The following is an 18,321-nucleotide window of genomic DNA, read 5'->3' as shown; positions in this document are numbered from 1 at the left end:
GGCTGTACAGCCCAGTGCACAGAGCTATCCAGCTTATCAAATAGAGGTACCACTGCTGCCAGTGTTCCGTGGGATGCTGCAGCTGCAATAGCCCCTCCTATAGAGCCTGTGGTCCATCTTGCCTTGGGGCCCCAGTGGACTTCACAACATACCTCTGCACTAGTGACCTAGAGAGACATTCTCCCCCTGCTTAACACACAGATTTATTTATTTATTCAAAAGCAGGTTATCTACTTCATGTATTGATCGCTGTCTTTGTCAGCTGGAAGATACTAGCACTGAAAGCACAGGCTCTGCTTCTTGCCAAGGTTCTGGCAGTGTCAGCAGTGTTGTGTGCACTCCAGTTACAAAAACTAATCATTCCTAAGCTGCCTCTCTACTTTCTGTGGATAGTTGCAGTGTCAGTGACCAGAGGCCTAAAACCCTCAGTTAAGCTTTGGATTTTGAGCATAAGCTCTTGAAATTTTTCTAGTTGGAAGGTTTGAAAGTGAGCACTTTCTTTTTTTTTCTTCCCACAAGTTTCTGTAAAAAGTATTTGAATTAGTCTTTTGCACATACATGAATATTTCAAGAGAGTACAACATAAAAATATGTGTGCTTTCAGCTGAATGTAGTGCATTTTATAATTCCAAAAGCAAGCAGTAGAATTGAATGTATAGCATGAATATTTGTATTGGTGAACTGCAACCCTTATAGATTCTGCTGTGTTGAAACACTAGTGGAACAGTTCTGTCTTGAATAATAAGAGAATTTATCTTCTAAAAATAAGGAGTTTTCAACTTGTTGATGAGTTTTTTGTGGAATTATTAACTTCTTAAGGAGCTACTCAGCTTATAATTGATATTCTAAGCCACTAATAAGTACTGAAGTCATGTTTTCTAAAACTGTGTACTGGTGGAATCAAAGATGAAATTGAATAAATACTTTAAAACATTTGTACTTTTTATGCAGTTTGAAGTGGCATGTAGTGAGGCCCACAGAATGCAGGTGGGACTCTCTGTATCCTGATTGTCATTGAGTGTGTAAAGAGCAGCATCTATATGCATAATTCCTGTAAATTTATGGATGTGAAGAATTTCTGAAATGGTGCTATGAATTGGGTATGTTCAACTCTGCTGAACTATACTGCACTGCTCTTGCAGTTACAGAAAGTCTTCTTTATAAACAGAGGCATCTTTATTCATCTGTAGAAAAGAGGAGAATGTAGATTTTTAAATGATGAGTCCCTTCAGACTTTTCAAATGAAAACCCATAATACTTTTGGAGACAGCTCTGAACACTTCCAAATTGAGCAAATTTAATGTTATGTGCTGTGTGTTACACTGGAGACAGTCCCAGTTTATTTTCACTGTTTTTTCAGGCAAATTCTTTGTAACTCTAGGGGTGCATGAAGGCAAGGACTTTTTAGAACTTGATCTGATGCTATGACAGATGCTTAACTCTTACTCTGCAATTTGTGGGTTTGCTTTTTGTGGCACATGGTTACAGCAGAGTGTGTATTCCTGGTGAGCTCTCCTAGGGGGAGTTTTTAGCCTCTGACATATGGATGCATGGTGATCCTTGTGGCAGGAAGAAAAGTTGGTGCTTCCTATGCAGCACTACACTATGCATTGCAAAGTACTGCCTTGGTGTAGCAGTGTTTGGTGATCTGCTGTTCAGTCTGTCCCACACACCTCTGGCTCTCTGGCTGTTCTTTGCCATGGGAACTCATTGTTTACTCTTAATGTAGGGATTGGCTTCTCATGTCAGTATACTTAACCTTGTACTTCAGCTATTTCCTACTCCATTTATACATGGTGCTTGCCTTGATTTGGTTTGTGTTCCTTGTTCTGTTTATTTGTATTTTTTACTTGTAAACTTTTCAAGGACCTTTTTTCTTCTGTAATTTAACAGTTCACAGGAGGGAAGGATCCCAGTGTTACCGCTGGTAATGGAAGTGCATTGATGAAAGACTGCTGCTTCAGGCTGAGGAACAGAAATTGATGTGGTTTGGTGTAGGCTGGGCTGTGTTTCTGGGCTGTTAAAGAATTGATTTGGTTTTGGTTTAGAGGCTTTTCAGATTCTCACTTCAAGAGTTAGTTCTGTGTTGGAAGGTGTTATCAGTGAGGAGTTACTGTGGAAGATGGAGTTGGTATAATAAGATCATAACATTACTCAACAGAAACTCATTAAGGAGTTGATTCTTTTTTTTTCTAGACTAGAAGCTGCATATGCACTCTAAACCATCTCAGCTGACTCCAGATGTATCAATGATGCCTGAGTAATTTGTGTATGGGCTAGGAAATACAACTCAGGGCCTACAGCAGACCAGTGTCCTCCAGCAGCTGTGTCTACAAGCTTGACAGGATGGTTTAGGGCATTTCAAACTGCTTCCAGTGCCTGTGTGTGTAGTTTAATGAATCCCATAAGGAACCAGGCTTTTCTCCCTGGCAGAATGTGTTTACTGATGTGACATGATAAATTGCTCCTGGTGGATGCCCCTCTAGACTTGGATGTCCCAAGAGAAGTCTGTTTGTGGGATCTCTTTAAACATTGACTGCAGTCTTGACAGTTTTGCTGTGGTTTCTGAATGTACATTTGGAGATGGTAATATATAAATGTCTTAAATTTTTTTTTTTTAGATTGTGAAGTAGAATTCACAATGTACTTTGATCTAATGCATATAAACCCATAGGGATTCTGTGGAGTTTTCCCTTGAGAATTCTGGTTACCTGGTTTATGTGATATTTCAAAATCTACTCTTGGAAATGAAAGGTAAAATGAAACTTAAAACCTTTGTACAACTAGTTAGATACAAATATTTGTCACAGAGAATGTCAGCTAGCTGGTTATCTGGTATGTAGTTTGGTTCCATCAAAGGTCAGAATTACTTCAGATTGACTACTGTGATATTGATTACATAAAAAGCAGCAGGACTGTTCTGGAAAAGTACAGTGAGTTACTTTTAGTATCCAGGCAAAGGAGTCTTAATCTAAAAAGAGAGAGGAAATTTTATGTGCAGTAATCATTGCAAACACTACGTGATAGGTGTTTTAGGATGTTTTTCCTGAATGGGATGGCTTCATCAAACTGCTTGTCTCAAGGACAGAAAGTTGTCTTAATGTGGCAAAAGATTCACATAAAAATCAGATCATGGTTTTAATTTACATGTTATCCCATTTATGATAATTGATTGTTTAAATGTTCTAATGCAAAATGTATTTGTTAGAAAAATGGGTTATTAAAACTGAAAATGGAGGTGGCTTTCATTTAAAGCTGTCTTGAACAGCAGTGTCTTTTTGCTAATTAATCTTTTTGTTGACGTAAATTTGCTGCTTTTGGTGCAATTAATGAAGTGCTCACAGATTTGCATGTGCATTCATTGCTTTGGTATGAATGTGCAGTTTTATTTCATAACCACCAGTCTTAGATCATAATTATCCACTGAATGGTCCAAATCCCACTATGAATTTTTCAGAAGTAACTTGATAGGTTTGAAGAGGGTTTTTGAAACACAGGAACTGTTTCACCCAGACAGCATTATCAGACAGGAGTAGGTAGTGCTGTGGCTCCATGGCCAAACTAAGACATGGTTGGCCCTGCTGAAAGGAGGAGGCCTTGCTCCAAATTCTCATGTTCCTCTTAAAACTTCAATCTTTATCTAATGTCCCATTAGATAGATTGAGAAACTGTTTGATAGCAGACTAGCCAAAGTTTGTCTTGGGAATTCCAGTCTAGTTGAGGTTGTTAGTCCCCAAGAAAATGTTTTGATTTGGTTTTCTTGGAAAGGTAGCTGGCTAAATTGGTCAGAGCACAAATGCTGAACATCACCTAAGGAGAGCAGGTCATACAGAGGTAATGGAAGTTGCCTCCATTTTGAAGGTGTGCCTGAACATTTGAGCATTCATTTGATAAATATGAAATGCTGATTAGTGTACTCCAGCATCTCTGTAATTACCATATAGATGACATTCAAAGGTGATGTTTTAGGTCTCCTTTTCTAGAAAATAACAAATCTCAAGATCTCTGTGTCATTAGAAGGACTTCCCAATGCTTCTTCTGGTAATTTATTAAATGAGCGTGGCAAATGTCTGGTTGATATAAGTTATGAAAGTGAGCATTACAAAGACCATGCTGAAACATGAGGCACATGAAGCAGCAGTGCTTGCAACAACATCTTAGTGTCTCCCCTTAGTAAGGGACATCAACAGTGTGCTTACTTTGTAAGGAAGAAAATATTTCCATGCAAAAGTGCTTAGAGGTTGCTGTGGCCCCTCCAGTTCTCATGGAATGTTTTTTAGCGCCTGAGTGCTCTCCAGGGCTGTAGTATGAGGTTCTATGTATGTTTACTGCAAATTTGCATATTTGAAACTTTTTTCAGATAGGATACAAGGTAGAAAACACCTACTCCAAGAATTCTGTTGTATTCTGGGTAATGTGTCTGTAGCCCTTTGTGTAAACACATTGTTCAGACCTGCATTTGAGACTATTTTCTGGCAGCATGTATAAAGTCATTACAGAATGCTTTTGATACAAAGAAAGGATGGGGCAGGCAGCCTTTGCTTACTGCAACACTGCAGCAATGCTCAATGCCATTGGGTTTGGCTGTGCCCTTCATGGGGGCTGCACAGCATCCTTTATCCTTTCTCCATTATCCTGTGTTGTGCCAGTGCCACCCTCGTGCATCTGCAGCAGGAGCACTCAGCTCCGGTGCTGTGTTTTGGCAGAGGCAGTGGTGAGGCTCTGGTGGTGTAGAATAAAGGAAACAAGGGTCACTGGTCGGGGAGGTGCTGCAGTGAGTGGGGCCTGAGCAGTGGCCCTGCTTGGACAGGGTAATTCCCTTTGCACGCTGTCCTGAAAAGATTATCAGCATCTCTCACTGTGACAGTACATGCATGGGAGAGCATTTGCTGACAGCTCACCATTTAACTCAACACCTTTGATTTTTGGAGGTGAATGATGGCATTGCAGTGTTCTATTGCAATGTTCTATGGCTGAAAGAATCTTCCTGTGCTGCCTTTGACCCTTGGGCACTTCTGCTGCTGCCTGTCTTGAAACCTGCACAGTTGCTTTTGCAGCCACACTGTGAACTCTAGCAAAGAATTGATGTGGCTGAACTTGATTTCATCTGGTGAGGCTCTTTTCAGCATATCAATTCCTGATCTAGTTCCCCAAGCAACAGCCAGGATACAGTGGTCTTGGCAGAAGTGACTGCTATAGGGAATGTGACACTTGTAGTTTATCATGTATTGTAATTTCAGCTAATGCCTTAGATTGCTATAATGAATTTAGAGTTTTAGCTGCTTTGTGGACTGCTTCAAATTGTGGGGTTTGACTCCTTTCCTCCCTTCCCCTGTTGTATGGTGCTTCCCTGCCCATTTTTTTTCCAATACATGAGTCTCTCTGGTGCTGAAAGAGATTAGCTCAGGGGTGCAACAGAAAGTAACAACTCAGTGTTTTCTTTTGGATCAGTGAATTAGTGCAACTTGTTTGGTTCCATGATCAAAAGGCAGCAAATGAAAACAATCACATCTGTTAAGTAGTGTTCTGCCATAAGCTGAAAGGGAAAAAATCCTGTTTCTGTGTTACAGCTGGGGACTCCTCAGAATGGAGGGATCACGACCTGCCTTATTTTGAGCTGCAGTGTGATATTTATTACAGTAGTTGTTGTTATTTGACCTGTTTAGAGGTGAAATTCTTTTTCTGTGACTACAGAAAAACAAGGTAGTATTCCATGGTCTGCAGGGAGCAGGTTTAATGTTTTACCTTGAGGAACAAGACAGTTGTTGCATTTGCTTTGGCAATGTTTTTTCTAAAGAAAGTAAATTTTCCTCTAAACATTACCTCCAATGCAGTTATTTTTAGACACGTTTGTTAGTGTACAGTCTTCTGTGTTGCTGGGGGTTTTGTGTTCCAATCTCCACCTTAACTTTTTGGCTTTTGTAACTTCAGTTTTGCTGCCTAGTAACAGCAAGAGTCTGGAAGTCCTTCATTTTGCCTGGTGTTTTGATGATGGGCTACCATGAGTCCTTTGCATAAGCATTTGCCTTTTTCTAAAAAGTACCAAAATGTCTGTAATAAGAGGATTCATTAAAAAAACCCAGCACCCTGCATTTGAACTGTTTGGAAAAGGTTATCAGGGATGGAAAGGTTCTGCTAAAATAGATTTACAGAGCTGAAATGTTATTATTTTGCTGAGTGGTGCTATTAATCACCTGATTTAGGGAGTAAAAGCGTAAACAGGGTCTGAGTAGCTGTGAGATTGCTGTATTAATGTGTATTTGGTGGTAGATACAACAAATTATAATTCAGCAGCCTCCTGCTGCCTTCTCTCAATATTTTTGGTATTTTTTTCTTTTGCCTGCTGTATTTGGCTGTCAGAATCATAAAGGAATAGTTTTTTCTGACATGTCCTGCCCCTTTTCCTTTCTCAGGATAATCCATCTTGCTGAGCATTCTGCAGTGCACTGCAGAAGAGTGGTTGCTCTGTCTTACTTGAGAGAATTACGGGAAGAGCACTGGAGAATTGTTCCCAGGGCTGCAGACAGCAGTCACCTGACATTTGAACACCTGCTGATACCAAGTGCTGACCTCTTCCTTTGCTGTGCAGGCTGATAAGGCATGGCCAAGTCTTGGTTAAGCTTTGGTGTGGCAATAATCCACTGAGAAGCTGGGTTGATATCAGGGATCTCTAGGAGAGTCCATGATCTTCCCTTAAATAACTTTGTTTCTGCAGCTGTTGTGCTGGGGAGGAGAGATTCACTTGCAGAATAGGCTGACACACTGTGGGAGATTAAAAACTCGGAGCTTACATGATAGGTTGTTTTGTTTTTATTCAAACTCCAGGTAACGAGAAAATTTGGATTATAAATAGAAAGCTTAACAGTGGGAGTAATACAGTATATAGATCATTTGTACACGTGAGTGAATGACCTTCATAATTAACCTATGAGTCATTCCTGTGAGAATAAATTGGACTACAAAACAATTAACTGCAGTGGTACTTGCTGGTTGATATGCTAGACTGACAAAACTGGCCTATTTTAAAAATGGACATAGTGCTTGTTTTGGAAATTATAATAATTCCCATATTTCCATGCTAAGTGTTGGTTAACTTCTGTAAAGATACTAATAGGGCATCTTTATATTGAGGAAAACTTGCTTTACATGGAAAAAAAAAAGAAGTTACAAAACAAAAAGTGGCCAAGGTAGAAAAAAATCTTACCACTTGCTTGCCAGTGTATGTGAGATAAAAGTTTGGTCCTGTGTTGTTTTACTCAATAACTATGGAGGTTGGGAGAGGGCTAGGGGTATTTTTTAGCAGCTGCCCTTGTTCAGCATAAATACATTGTGATGTTTCACATTTAAGTATTTGCACATAAAACAGATGGTAACTTACATATTTTTATTATCATATTGATTACTTAATGGTGCATAATGCATATTGTATTAACTTGGTGATTTATCATAAATCAGCTTGGCTTTTTGTGGAGGTACCAGAAGTGGAACAAATACTGCATTTATGACCTTCTCTTTGTCACTTGTAGTTCTGAACAGTTAGGCAGTCACAAGTCATCCTTGATTTCATACCTCTATTGCTGCTGTCACCAGGTTCTGCATTTTTCATTAAAAGCTTATTCTGAGTTTTTAATACTGAATCTCTGTGTGAAAAACTTGGTAAAATCATTGGTGTTCTCAATAACACTCATTCTGGGAGAGTGGTGATTGTTGAAGTGAGTAGTTGTAGTTCCTAAACTTTTCTGGTTTTAATGCAGGTATTATTTTTATTGACGTTCTGGTTTATGATTGCAATTTTTTTCTCTTCTTTGTCTTGAGAGAATTAGAAAAAAGCAAATTTCTCATAATTCTAGTAAATAAAGACTGCTTGTATAGGTGCTGGTGTTGTACCCCATGGCCTGACACCTCCCCCATCTTTTTTTTTTTTTTTTCCTTTTTGGAAAGAGACTATTGTCTTCCTGGTGGGGATGGAACAATAGCTGTTCTGAATAACATGACAGTGGAACTTGAATTTGAAAATAACATTTTATCCATGACCCCCTTTCTCTATTTTTGCCCTTTCTCTCCTGCTTAGTACAGACCAAGTGCCTCTGTGGGACACTGTGTGTAAACCTCCATCCTTTGCTACTAAATGTGCATCAGAATACGTGTTTGGAGTATCTAATGTGGCAAGTGCTAAATTAAACACTTGGAACACTTTAGGATTATGAGTCATCAATCCCTGGCTGCTGTTTTTAGATGTCAATAATTAATACAACCTATCTGGAAGTTACTTTTCAGATCATGGTGATGCACAATAAATCTTGAATAGAAATAAGCTGGAAAGTTCAGGTACCTGTATGCAATATTTTCCATTAGGTGTACTAGTTTTTAATGCTAAACAGGTAAAATAAGGAAATCAACTACTTTATATATATATGTAATTATTTTTATGTCCAGAAGCAAGCAGAATTTAGACCAGAAGGAACATAGCAATTACCTTCGAGAGAGTCTTACTTCAGTAGCCTCAAATATTTCAAAGGAAGATTCTTATCTGTTAAGAACAAGTTTGTTTTTTTTTTTTAATAAATAATCCCGAAGTATTAAATACAGAATCACTCAGTAATATTTATCTCTTAAATGTTGTCTTCTGTTTTGTAGAAGACCCTTTTGAGGACTTCTTCGGTGGCAGGCGGGGTCCAAGGGGAAGCAGAAACAGAGGTGGTGGTGGATCATTTTTCTCTGCCTTTGGTGGATTCCCTGCTTTTGGAAGTGGTTTCTCTCCATTTGACACAGGTAAATATCATAACATTTAAGAAAGAATGCAATTTTGGGTCATAAAGGATTGCAGTATAATAAGCTGGCTTCTCCATTCAGGCAGTTCTGTGACTGATTTTTTTTTTTTAATTAACCTGCTGTCTGTAAGGTGTAAATTAAGCTATAGTTAAGAGTATTTGGGCTACCTGAAAGTTCAATTAGAGTGAACAGATCTCTAAGAAGTAGAACTTTCTGTTTTCTTTATTTTGGTGCTATAGTTTCTTCATGGCTTTAGAATTCTTTTGTTCTGTTTGCTTTCAGGGGTGTGATGGCTTTTATTACAGGTCCTGAAAAACATGTGCCTAAACCCCATGGTAGTGCTTAGGGTGCTGGGAATCTGGGCATTGGTTGGGGTGTTACTGATACAGGACTTGTTCTGTCTGCCAGCTCAGGGTGTCCCAACATCTGCACTAAAGCTGATGATCAGATTGATTAGAGTTGCTGGCTTTCCCCTGAGTGCAGAGCATGGATAAAGGTTGAATGCCTTTCAGGGGAGGAGTTGACAAATGGTTTTTGGACAATGCTGTGCATTTGGAACTTGAACTGTGGGTCCATATGCGAGAAATGGATGGGGTTTTATTCTCTGGCTGGTGTTAATGCCATCTAGTCACTGATGCTGTGTGATGAAACCAGCTGAGGGCTTCCTGAAAGTAGGATGTAGTCTGAGCGGATGATAAATTTGGATCCCACAGTTATGCAAAATTACATTTTATTCAAATGCTTTCTTTTTCAATAGGTTTTACTTCGATTGGCTCCCTGGGACATGGAGGCCTTACTTCATCATTCTCCTCTACGTCATTTGGTGGCAGTGGAATGGGAAACTTCAAATCAGTGTCAACCTCAACTAAAATAGTTAATGGCAGAAAAATTACTACAAAGAGGCAAGTGATATAAATATATTTATATGAAACTATATGTAGAGACTTGCATACCTATAGTTACATGCATATAAATATACTGTGTCTTTGCACACACACAGATAGTGATACATGTTTTTATGTTTCACTTCTGTTATTATGTTCATCATATTACTTGGATTTCTCTGAATGCTTAAAAACATTTTGAAATAGTTTTTGGGTTCTCTGTCTCTTCTTGACATTGTTGAGTTACTTAATGCTGTAGCTCTTTTAGGCTTCAGAACCTCCTGTGTAGTGCTGCACCTTTTATTATGGTCCTTGACTGCTGTCTGCCCAGTCAGCTTGAACTTCATGAAAGAAAGTGTGCTTGGTGTCTGCTGATTGTAAAGCTTATAACTGGGAATTGGGAAGAATTTTAGTTTTGCAGATGTTATGAAAGATTTTTCCCTAGCATCTGCTTAGTGTGCTTTCCTAGGCAGTGTTTGAGTGAAGTCTTTCTAGTAATTTTATTCTGTCTGTTAAATGAAAGGAGCAACTGAAGCCTGCTTTGGAGAAAAATGTACCGGTTTGTTGGAAAGTGAATTTTCAAGTCTAGTACACAATGTACTTTCTCTCCATTTCATGCTTGTGATGGGGAAATCATTGCATTTGGGAAACCCAAATCTTTGTTAGCTATAGAATAACCTACATGGAATATTGAAATCAATATAGAAGTACTGAACAAATAGTAAAATGTAATTTCACTACTTAATAGACAATTACAGAAAAGTGAGGGAGGATGAATTGTTTTTGTTTGTTAACTTGGGTCCCATACTTGTAAGTGCAAGGTTCCGTGAACTGTTGTACTGGAGAGCTCCTATCATCTTGACCACTTAATAACAGCCTGGTTATTAAGTGGTGTGGTCATGATATTTTTCTGTGAGTGTATTCAGAAAAATCTGAAAACTCAAAAGCTCTTTAATAATCTCTCTTTTCAATCAGAGGTACTTGAATTTTTTAACATGCATGCTGGTCATAAAGTTGGTGTATAGTAGGTCTACAAATTACTTGCTCTGATCAAATGAAAAGTGGATTTAAGACTGTCTTGTGTACAAAACTGGTTGGATCTAGAATATCATACATTTAACAAACATGTAGGGACTAAATGCAGTGTCAAGATTGTGCAGTTATCTGTCAAAGCGTTTAGGCCTAGATAACTGTGTGTAGTGTGAGCACAACTGTGACAATGTATGGGGTAGCAGCTGTGACTGTGAACTCTACATCCTGGAGGATTCCAACTTCCAGAAGGCAATTTTCTGACTAAGCAGTGGGGAAATGCAGATGGGTACTGGTGACATCTCCGGCGCTGGTAAATACCAAAGCTTGCCAAGTACAGTTGCATTAAGCAGGTGGTGCTCCCTTACAGTTTGTTATCTAAACCCGAGGTCTGGTGTGTGTTTAAAACTGCCTGCAGTGCTCTGAAATGGCTCATGGTGTTTTTGTCCTGCAGGATTTTTGAGAATGGACAAGAGAGAGTAGAAGTTGAAGAAGATGGCCAGTTAAGGTCGCTAACAATAAATGGTAAGGAGCAGCTGCTACGCTTGGATAACAAGTAATTCAACGCACGCATTTAACAGAAATTTTAAGCTCTAACAGCCACCATTTGAGGATTGACAGGAACATTTTTTGAAGATTTCAAACGAATTCAACTTTCTGTATATCCGTACTCAATCTTAAGTAGTATAAGTAGCTCACAGAAGCTCGTATTTGTCATAGACTTTTGAGTTAATCGTTGGGACCACATCAATTGGACCATTTTTTGTCCTTAAAATTGTTGTAAACTTCTGTATGCACTTTTCTTTTCTTATCTGTGATCAAGGTGAACCATGATCCTTCAGTAGTGCTAGGGCGAGATGTACACTAACACTAGCATGAATCTTGCTTTTTCCAATTTGAAATGTGAGCCAATTAGTAGTTCAAGTCTGCTGTGAAGTTAACAGTTCCAGGATAACCTTTTTAATAATTTCAACTTTTTTTTTTTTTTTAATGTTTAGTAGTGAACGATGTTAATACATTTCTGGTAATGCATTTCTGGTTTAAATAAATTAAGGATGTTTTCTAGTTGTGCATGAATGCAGACAACTTTAGTAAGTTTTGACAAATGTTTAAATGTGTAATGTAAGCAAAAGGTAAACAAAAGTGAAGCCAGTGAGCTGAGTCTTTTGTCATTTGCTAAAAAAAATTCAAAATGAATAAATGCTGATGTTTGTGGTGCATTCTTTCATGAATGGCATTTGTAACCTTCCTGTGTCTGTGTGTGATTTGGGCAACTTGGGAAAACGGTGCTTTTTTTTTTTTTTTTTTTCCTTATCATCTTTTTCTTCAGTCTTAAGGATGAGGGCCTTTTTTCTTTGCAGATGTTTTCTTCAGAAAACATGATTTTTAATTTCATTTCTAAATCTGTATTTGAAGCACCTATTTTTAAGAAGCATTCAGAAGCTGACTCTCTAACTCCATCTTTTGCCCTAATATGTAATAATTTTAAGTCTAGGCCTAAAGCAACTCTATTTTAAAAAGTTTTCTAAAGTTGTGCTGAGATTTGCTCTGCAGTAAATATAAATATACATTTGATAAATTTATTTATTTATTTAACATTTAATAATTACAAAAAAACTGAGAATTATGAAATTGTTTTGCTATTTTGAGAATAAATAATTGCTTTGAAGATTTGGACAAAATTATTAGGATTATATCTCACTCTTATTTTTAGTTCTCAGCCAAAAATCAAAAGATGGATTAAAGCCCTTTGTTAAATTAATGGAGTGGAGTAAAGTGTTCATTTGTGGCTAAGACCAGATTTTCAAAGTTTAGTGAAAGATGATTTGGTTTTGGTGTGTCACAGAGAAAGCATGCAGGTAACTAATGGTGTGTGTTAACACCTGCCAGGTTCTGGATAGTTCCATGCATAGATCATGGATCTGCAGTTTTCATCTGTGCACCAGCTTTGAACATCTGGCCTTCACAAAACTCTTCAGAGTGTCTTAGTGGTTTAAAAAAAAAAAAAAAAAAAAAAAGCATGGTGTTTTCAAATGATCACCTAATGCCTTCTTGCTGAACACCATCTGCTTTGTACTAACAAATGTGTTGATTATTAAATACATTGAAAAGATATGCTCTTGTTTTTCATGCAGGAAAACATTTCAACTTAAGCCAAACCAAGCTAACAAACTGTTACAACAGAATTTGTATTTGCAGTAAAGTTAGTATATTGTACTTTTGTCCCTCTACCATTAATGCTAATTTGATAGAATTGAAAAAAAATAACATGTAGAAGAAAAAATAAATATATACTTTGGTTTTGGGACTAAAGCAGTTATATACCTTTTCAAGTTCTTTCCAGAGTTCCTGTCACTTCAGTGTTGTGTTTTTGATGTAGAAGCACAAACTTAGTTTAGAACTAAACAGTGTTTTCTTGTTAATGCTGTTTTTTCCCCTCCCCATGTATGTTACGTCTTGATCCAGATAACTAAACATGAAATTTATTTCAAAATTTGGCTTTGTTGTGATGTCTTGAGTTATTAAAAATGTTAATTTATATTTATAGGATGCAGTGTGCTCCTTTAAATTATGTAAATTGTAAAAACTGCTTTAAAATTGATTAACCAAGTCAAATAAAATTAGGACAATCTGGAGTTGAGTTTGAATGCCTTCCTCTGGATACCCATAAGTTTTATATTAAAGTGCCAAACTTCGCCTTCTATTTTTATTCCAAGTCATGATCTTTAACACTTAAATTACCTTGCTTAGGTTAAGAACACAGGGTGGCAGATCTGCACCCACGTTTATTTTCTTGCCTAGGAAAGTGTGATCCTTCTCACAGTGTTACACACAAACAGGTCACATCAGGGTTCTGTAGTGAAATTTTTTAACAATAATGTGCTCAAGATCCAGTTTTTTGGATAGTCTCTGTTCTGCCTTCAGATCCCTGAAGCTGCTTGTCAGAGCTGGCCAAAATGTAGCATTAAAATGGCAGTGCTGCATTTCCTTGGTAGAAACTGGCAAAACACAGGGAATGACTCAGCAGAAGGCAGAATTTGGCAGTAGATTCCTGCAGGAACGAGATAACCACACACCAGCATTTCCATAGGCTGGTAGTAGAACTGGATATGTGGTCTTGGTCCAAATATATCATTGGACCAGCAATTCCAGTTCCAGGTTTAAAAATCTGGAATAATTCACTTGACCGAAACCTAACAGTCTCCATCTCTTTCAGTGTGTTTTTGAAATAGCGTCACATCCAACTTTTTTTTGATGCAACTTCTTGCATCCAGCTCCTTTTTTAAAACACAAATCCACATTCTATGTTACATTTAGAATTTCTTTGCTGAATTTAGTTGTTTTCTCTTGAAAACCCACTTGTTAGGTTGCTTTGAAAAAAAAATTATGTTGTTCCTTGCTAATACATAATTTGCATGGATGTATGAGACCTGCTTATTACAAGTGATAGATCATCAAGGGCAGCACATTTTTTTAAACTTCAATTTTGGCCAATATAGTACAAAATAATTAATAACGGAAAAAGTTCTTGATAGGAAATGCTAGGTACAGATGTACAGTGGGATGAGGCAGGTTTCAAATCCAGGTTCTGTTGGATTAAAAGTGCCATCTTTTCATACATGAGGGATTAATTTTGAATGTTTAGGGACACCATCCCATTTAAATCAAGCATCCTGGAAAAACCAAGATGGAGTTTTTGAACCTGCTAAGTCATTTAGTCTTTCATGCTCTGCTTCAAAGTTCATTGGTGGATACAAGAACTTTGTAATGCTTTCTCCTGCTGCGACCTCTTTGCAGTCCCTTGTGCATGGCAGTAATCCCAGCAGCACACTAACCCCAGTTTCTCTACAGATTGCATGGCACCTACCCCTTCCACTTGGCTTTACTGAAAGCGTTTGGGATTTTGTGTTGGAATGCTTCACGCTGTAAAATGCTGCACTCCTGCAGTGCTCAGTTCTCAGAAAACCTTCTCTGCTGAGAATCAGAGGGGTTGGTTTGTGGTGTAGGTGACAAAGCTGCTCTGCAGAGAATGTGTACGTAGCATTTGGAAGGTGGATCCTGTATCAACTTGTGATTAATTGATGAGCTGAGTTAGAATGCTGAAAACAAGATTGTAAAAGATTTAAAACCCATCATCTCTAAGCCCAGAGGGTTTGTATCTCTTCTCAGCGTTTGTGTTTGGTTATCCTGTTTCCTTGACTCCTGGAGGTTTGTCTTTTGTATTTAGCAGTGCTGTGTTTCACAGCATCTGTGGGATAGTCCAGTGATAAAGTTAGATTTTAATTTTTATTTTTAGAAATGAGAATTCAGGAACTCATCCTGAATCTGCTTCTGTTCTGTTTGAGCAGTGAGCTTGGTATCTCCTTTGCCTGAGTTTAATCTGTGGTTGTAACAGGATAGTGCTTCTGAAGGTGGTTGTGTTGCAGAATGAATGCTACAGCTGTTTGATGCTTGTGGTCACAGAACCTTTGAAAAGGGCTTAGTACTTAAAATACTTGTTAACCTTTTTGTGGAAGTGTTTCTTAGTATTTTTGGAAAATTTGCCTCTTTGGTTGTGATTTTTGGATGTTATGGTGTTAAGGCTTTTTTTTTTTAGTCATGGTATTCTCATGGGCTAGTGGCAGTATGGATATGAGTAATCTGCCAGTCAGCAGTAACCAAACTTTTACCCTTTTTCAACATAAGAAAGCCTGTTTGCACTGTCTGCTCCCTCAGGGCTTGTTTACTTCAGGATTGAATTGTGACCACAGACTTGCTTTGCCTAGTACTCAACATAGTTTGGGGTTTTCTTGTTACTGTTTGTCTTCAAGTGGCTGTCGTAGGTACAGAACTTACCTTCCACCTGAAATGCTGAAATGGTCCTTATGTTGCACTAGGGCTGGAATGAAGAATGTTGACTTTGTTAGTGTTACAAACTGTACCTTTGAATGTGTAATTCTAGTGGGTTTCCTTACTTGGTTTTGAAAAATATACCTTGGCTAGAGTTGCTTGTTGAGTGGAGTGCACTCCTGAAAGGTTAGAGCTGAAGGTGGTTGGTTTATACTCTGCTATATAGGTCATACATTCACAAAATAATAAACCTTATGTTTGAGATGCTGCTGTTAGATTAAAAAAAAAAAACCCAAAAGAATGAAAATCCTGTGATGATCAGAGCCGTAACCCTGGACGTCTGCATGCTGTGCTGATTTAAACTCATTGAAACTTCTCTGAAAGCTCTGTTGTGGCAGATTCAGCACTGCATTAGGTGTTATCTCACTTACAACAGCTGGTGGAAAGTTAATCAAAACCCCACGTGAGTACTTTATGCTCTGTCATGCTGCTGTGGCCAAAAGATAGGCAGGAGTTTGGAGGTGATAGTGCCCAGGCCTGAAAGATGGTGTGAGGTAGATTGCATTAATGGCCTGACTGCTAATTACCTTCTACATAAAGGAAGTGGAAGACTGAGATGTTGTCGGCTTCAAAATGTTGTGGTGGGGATTGAAGTATGTTTAATTGAGAAGATAAGTAAAAATTTTATCAGAACACTGTTAAATACAATTCTCTTTAGTTTCTCTGGCTTTTATAATAAAGTTAACTTTGCAGCATATTCGAGTTAATTTTAAAGTCAGTAAAAATAGGTAATTTTTGAACCTGACTTAAAACTGACAGTCAAGGATATATATTTTTAGAGGCTTCTGGTAATAACTCTTAAAATTTGGCCTTGGCCTATAGCATATCCATACCTCTGAATCTCAAATGAAGGCTCTTCTAGCTCTTTGCAATGCAACCAACTTCAAGTGAATTTCATAAAAATAGAAAAAACAAAACCCTGTAGCTGCTAGTTCACCAGCAGTGAAAGTAAAGCTGAATCCTTTCATTCACTTTTGAATGTTAGAGAGAGATGAAATAGTAACACCTAGTTTGGAAAAGCTCATGTGAGCTTGCTGGTCTGTTACGTGATAGAACAGATAACATGGTACATTGAGAACGCTTCAGTTCTTCCTGCTTTTTGACTGTTAAAAGTCAAATTTGAAACTTCCTACACTGTTTCTTACTTGTGAATTTATTTGAGTTACCAGAATGAGAGGAATCCAGCCTGGGTGACTGGTCATAGAATTCATGTTCTGGAACACACATTTGTGATGGCCAGAAAAGAGAAGTACTTGGCTGTGTCTGTAACAGAGTTGCTTGAAGGTGTTACTAAACCAGCGGAAAATGCAAAGCAGTAGCTCTGGAATCTTCTGTCTTGGTTCCAGTCACAAGCTTGATTGAATTGTGGTGCAGGAGGGGAGTTTACATCCCAATAATAAAAAAAGTCATAAGGCTGCAGAGGCCTTGAGACATCTGGTAGAGAAGCTGGGCATCCTCATCCATCTTTTGGTTTGCCTCCAGAAATACATGTCAGGTCGGTGTTAATCTTTGCAACCGATATATAGAGAAAGATTAACTTGCTAATTTATCACACATTTGCATAACTGTCACCATAGCCACCTCTGGCAAAGTTTTCTCCTAGACATATAGTTGGAGGCTGCCTTTTACTCTTCACAGAAACTAAATCTGCATTTGTCATCCTGTTGTGATATTTGTCATACTCAGCAATGGAAATACTGTGCTTTGCTTTTGTGAAAGATCATTCTGCAGTATCAGTCACTGTCATTCTCCTTCCAGGGGGAGCTAGACTGTGGATGTTTTAAAATAGTTTTGAACTTTCTGTGAAAGTATTTCTGAAGGAAAATGGAGAAAACTCACATGACCAAGGCTCGGCCTTTCCTGCAGCATTTCTTAGCCAGAGGACTAGGCCTTCTGTCTCCAGGGGACTTTGGCCAGACTTTCTGTAATAACACTGCCTCTTGTCAGAAAGCACTTTGGTGCTTTGAGTTATTTGGACATCTCCTGTTAAGCAGTCACTCAGACACCCCTGAGAGTTACTCTGCTAATCTCATTTCTTACTGCTGGGTACCTATGGAAATATGGTCAGGTCCTTATCACCAAATGTACTGCACTTGGATAATGAAAGGGCATCATTTGTCTGTTCTACACAAAGTGGGAGCTGGGTGTCCAGGAGAGCAGTAGAGAGTTAGAAATTCACTTAGAGCTATTTTGGGTGTATCTGGTACTGCCTGCAAGCAGGAGTAGCGTTCACAAGCCTCCTGCCCTCAGTTTTTGACTGAGCTCCTGAGTAATTGCAAGGAGGTGAAAGATTTTTCTTTTGGGGACATTCACCTTGAGAGTTAGGACAACCACCAAAATGTTTCTTTTATTAAGCATCTCTAGTGCTCCTTCTGTATTTTCTGGGATTGGATGGTGTACCCCTGAGAAGAACAGCAAATCTTGAAGTCCTTGAAACCACTAAGGGAGAAGCAGGAAAACAATGCAGCTTGTTTTGTGCTGTTGACATCCATTTCAAGGACTTTTCTCCTCATTTGGCTTTTGCCTTTCTCATCAGGAAAACATGATCACGAGTTATCACGGTGAATGCAGAAGTGGTGGGTGTTTGTCTGTGTCTCCTCCTCCAGTGAACCCTGCCTGTTCTCTGGCTGCCCAGGCTCAGCACTGCTCTGGAGGCTGTTCCCCTGCCAGCACAAGCAAGGGAGGTGCTTCTGCAGCCTGAGGATGGTGTGCCAAATTCCACTTTGATTCTAAAAAAATGTGTACA

At 38.5% G+C, this 18,321-nt stretch overlaps 1 protein-coding gene across 3 annotated transcripts in view; it reads left to right on the top strand.

Moving 5' to 3' along the window:
* DNAJB6 (DnaJ heat shock protein family (Hsp40) member B6) overlaps positions 1 to 18,321 on the top strand; it is a 57,394-nt gene that overhangs the window by 15,225 nt on the left and 23,848 nt on the right. For 2 of the 3 annotated variants that reach the window (XM_068174434.1, XM_068174426.1), the window contains exons 5-7: positions 8,638 to 8,772; positions 9,530 to 9,674; positions 11,140 to 11,210. In XM_068174434.1, the coding sequence (XP_068030535.1) occupies positions 8,638 to 8,772; positions 9,530 to 9,674; positions 11,140 to 11,210 (351 nt within the window). Of the gene's footprint in view, positions 1 to 8,637; positions 8,773 to 9,529; positions 9,712 to 11,139; positions 11,211 to 18,321 lie in introns of those variants that run through there. The other variant, XM_068174418.1, reaches the window with a different exon arrangement.

Source organism: Anomalospiza imberbis, chromosome 1 (genome assembly GCF_031753505.1).
Source record: "Anomalospiza imberbis isolate Cuckoo-Finch-1a 21T00152 chromosome 1, ASM3175350v1, whole genome shotgun sequence".
Taxonomy (NCBI): domain Eukaryota; kingdom Metazoa; phylum Chordata; class Aves; order Passeriformes; family Viduidae; genus Anomalospiza; species Anomalospiza imberbis.
This window is presented reverse-complemented; position numbering and strand designations above follow the sequence as displayed.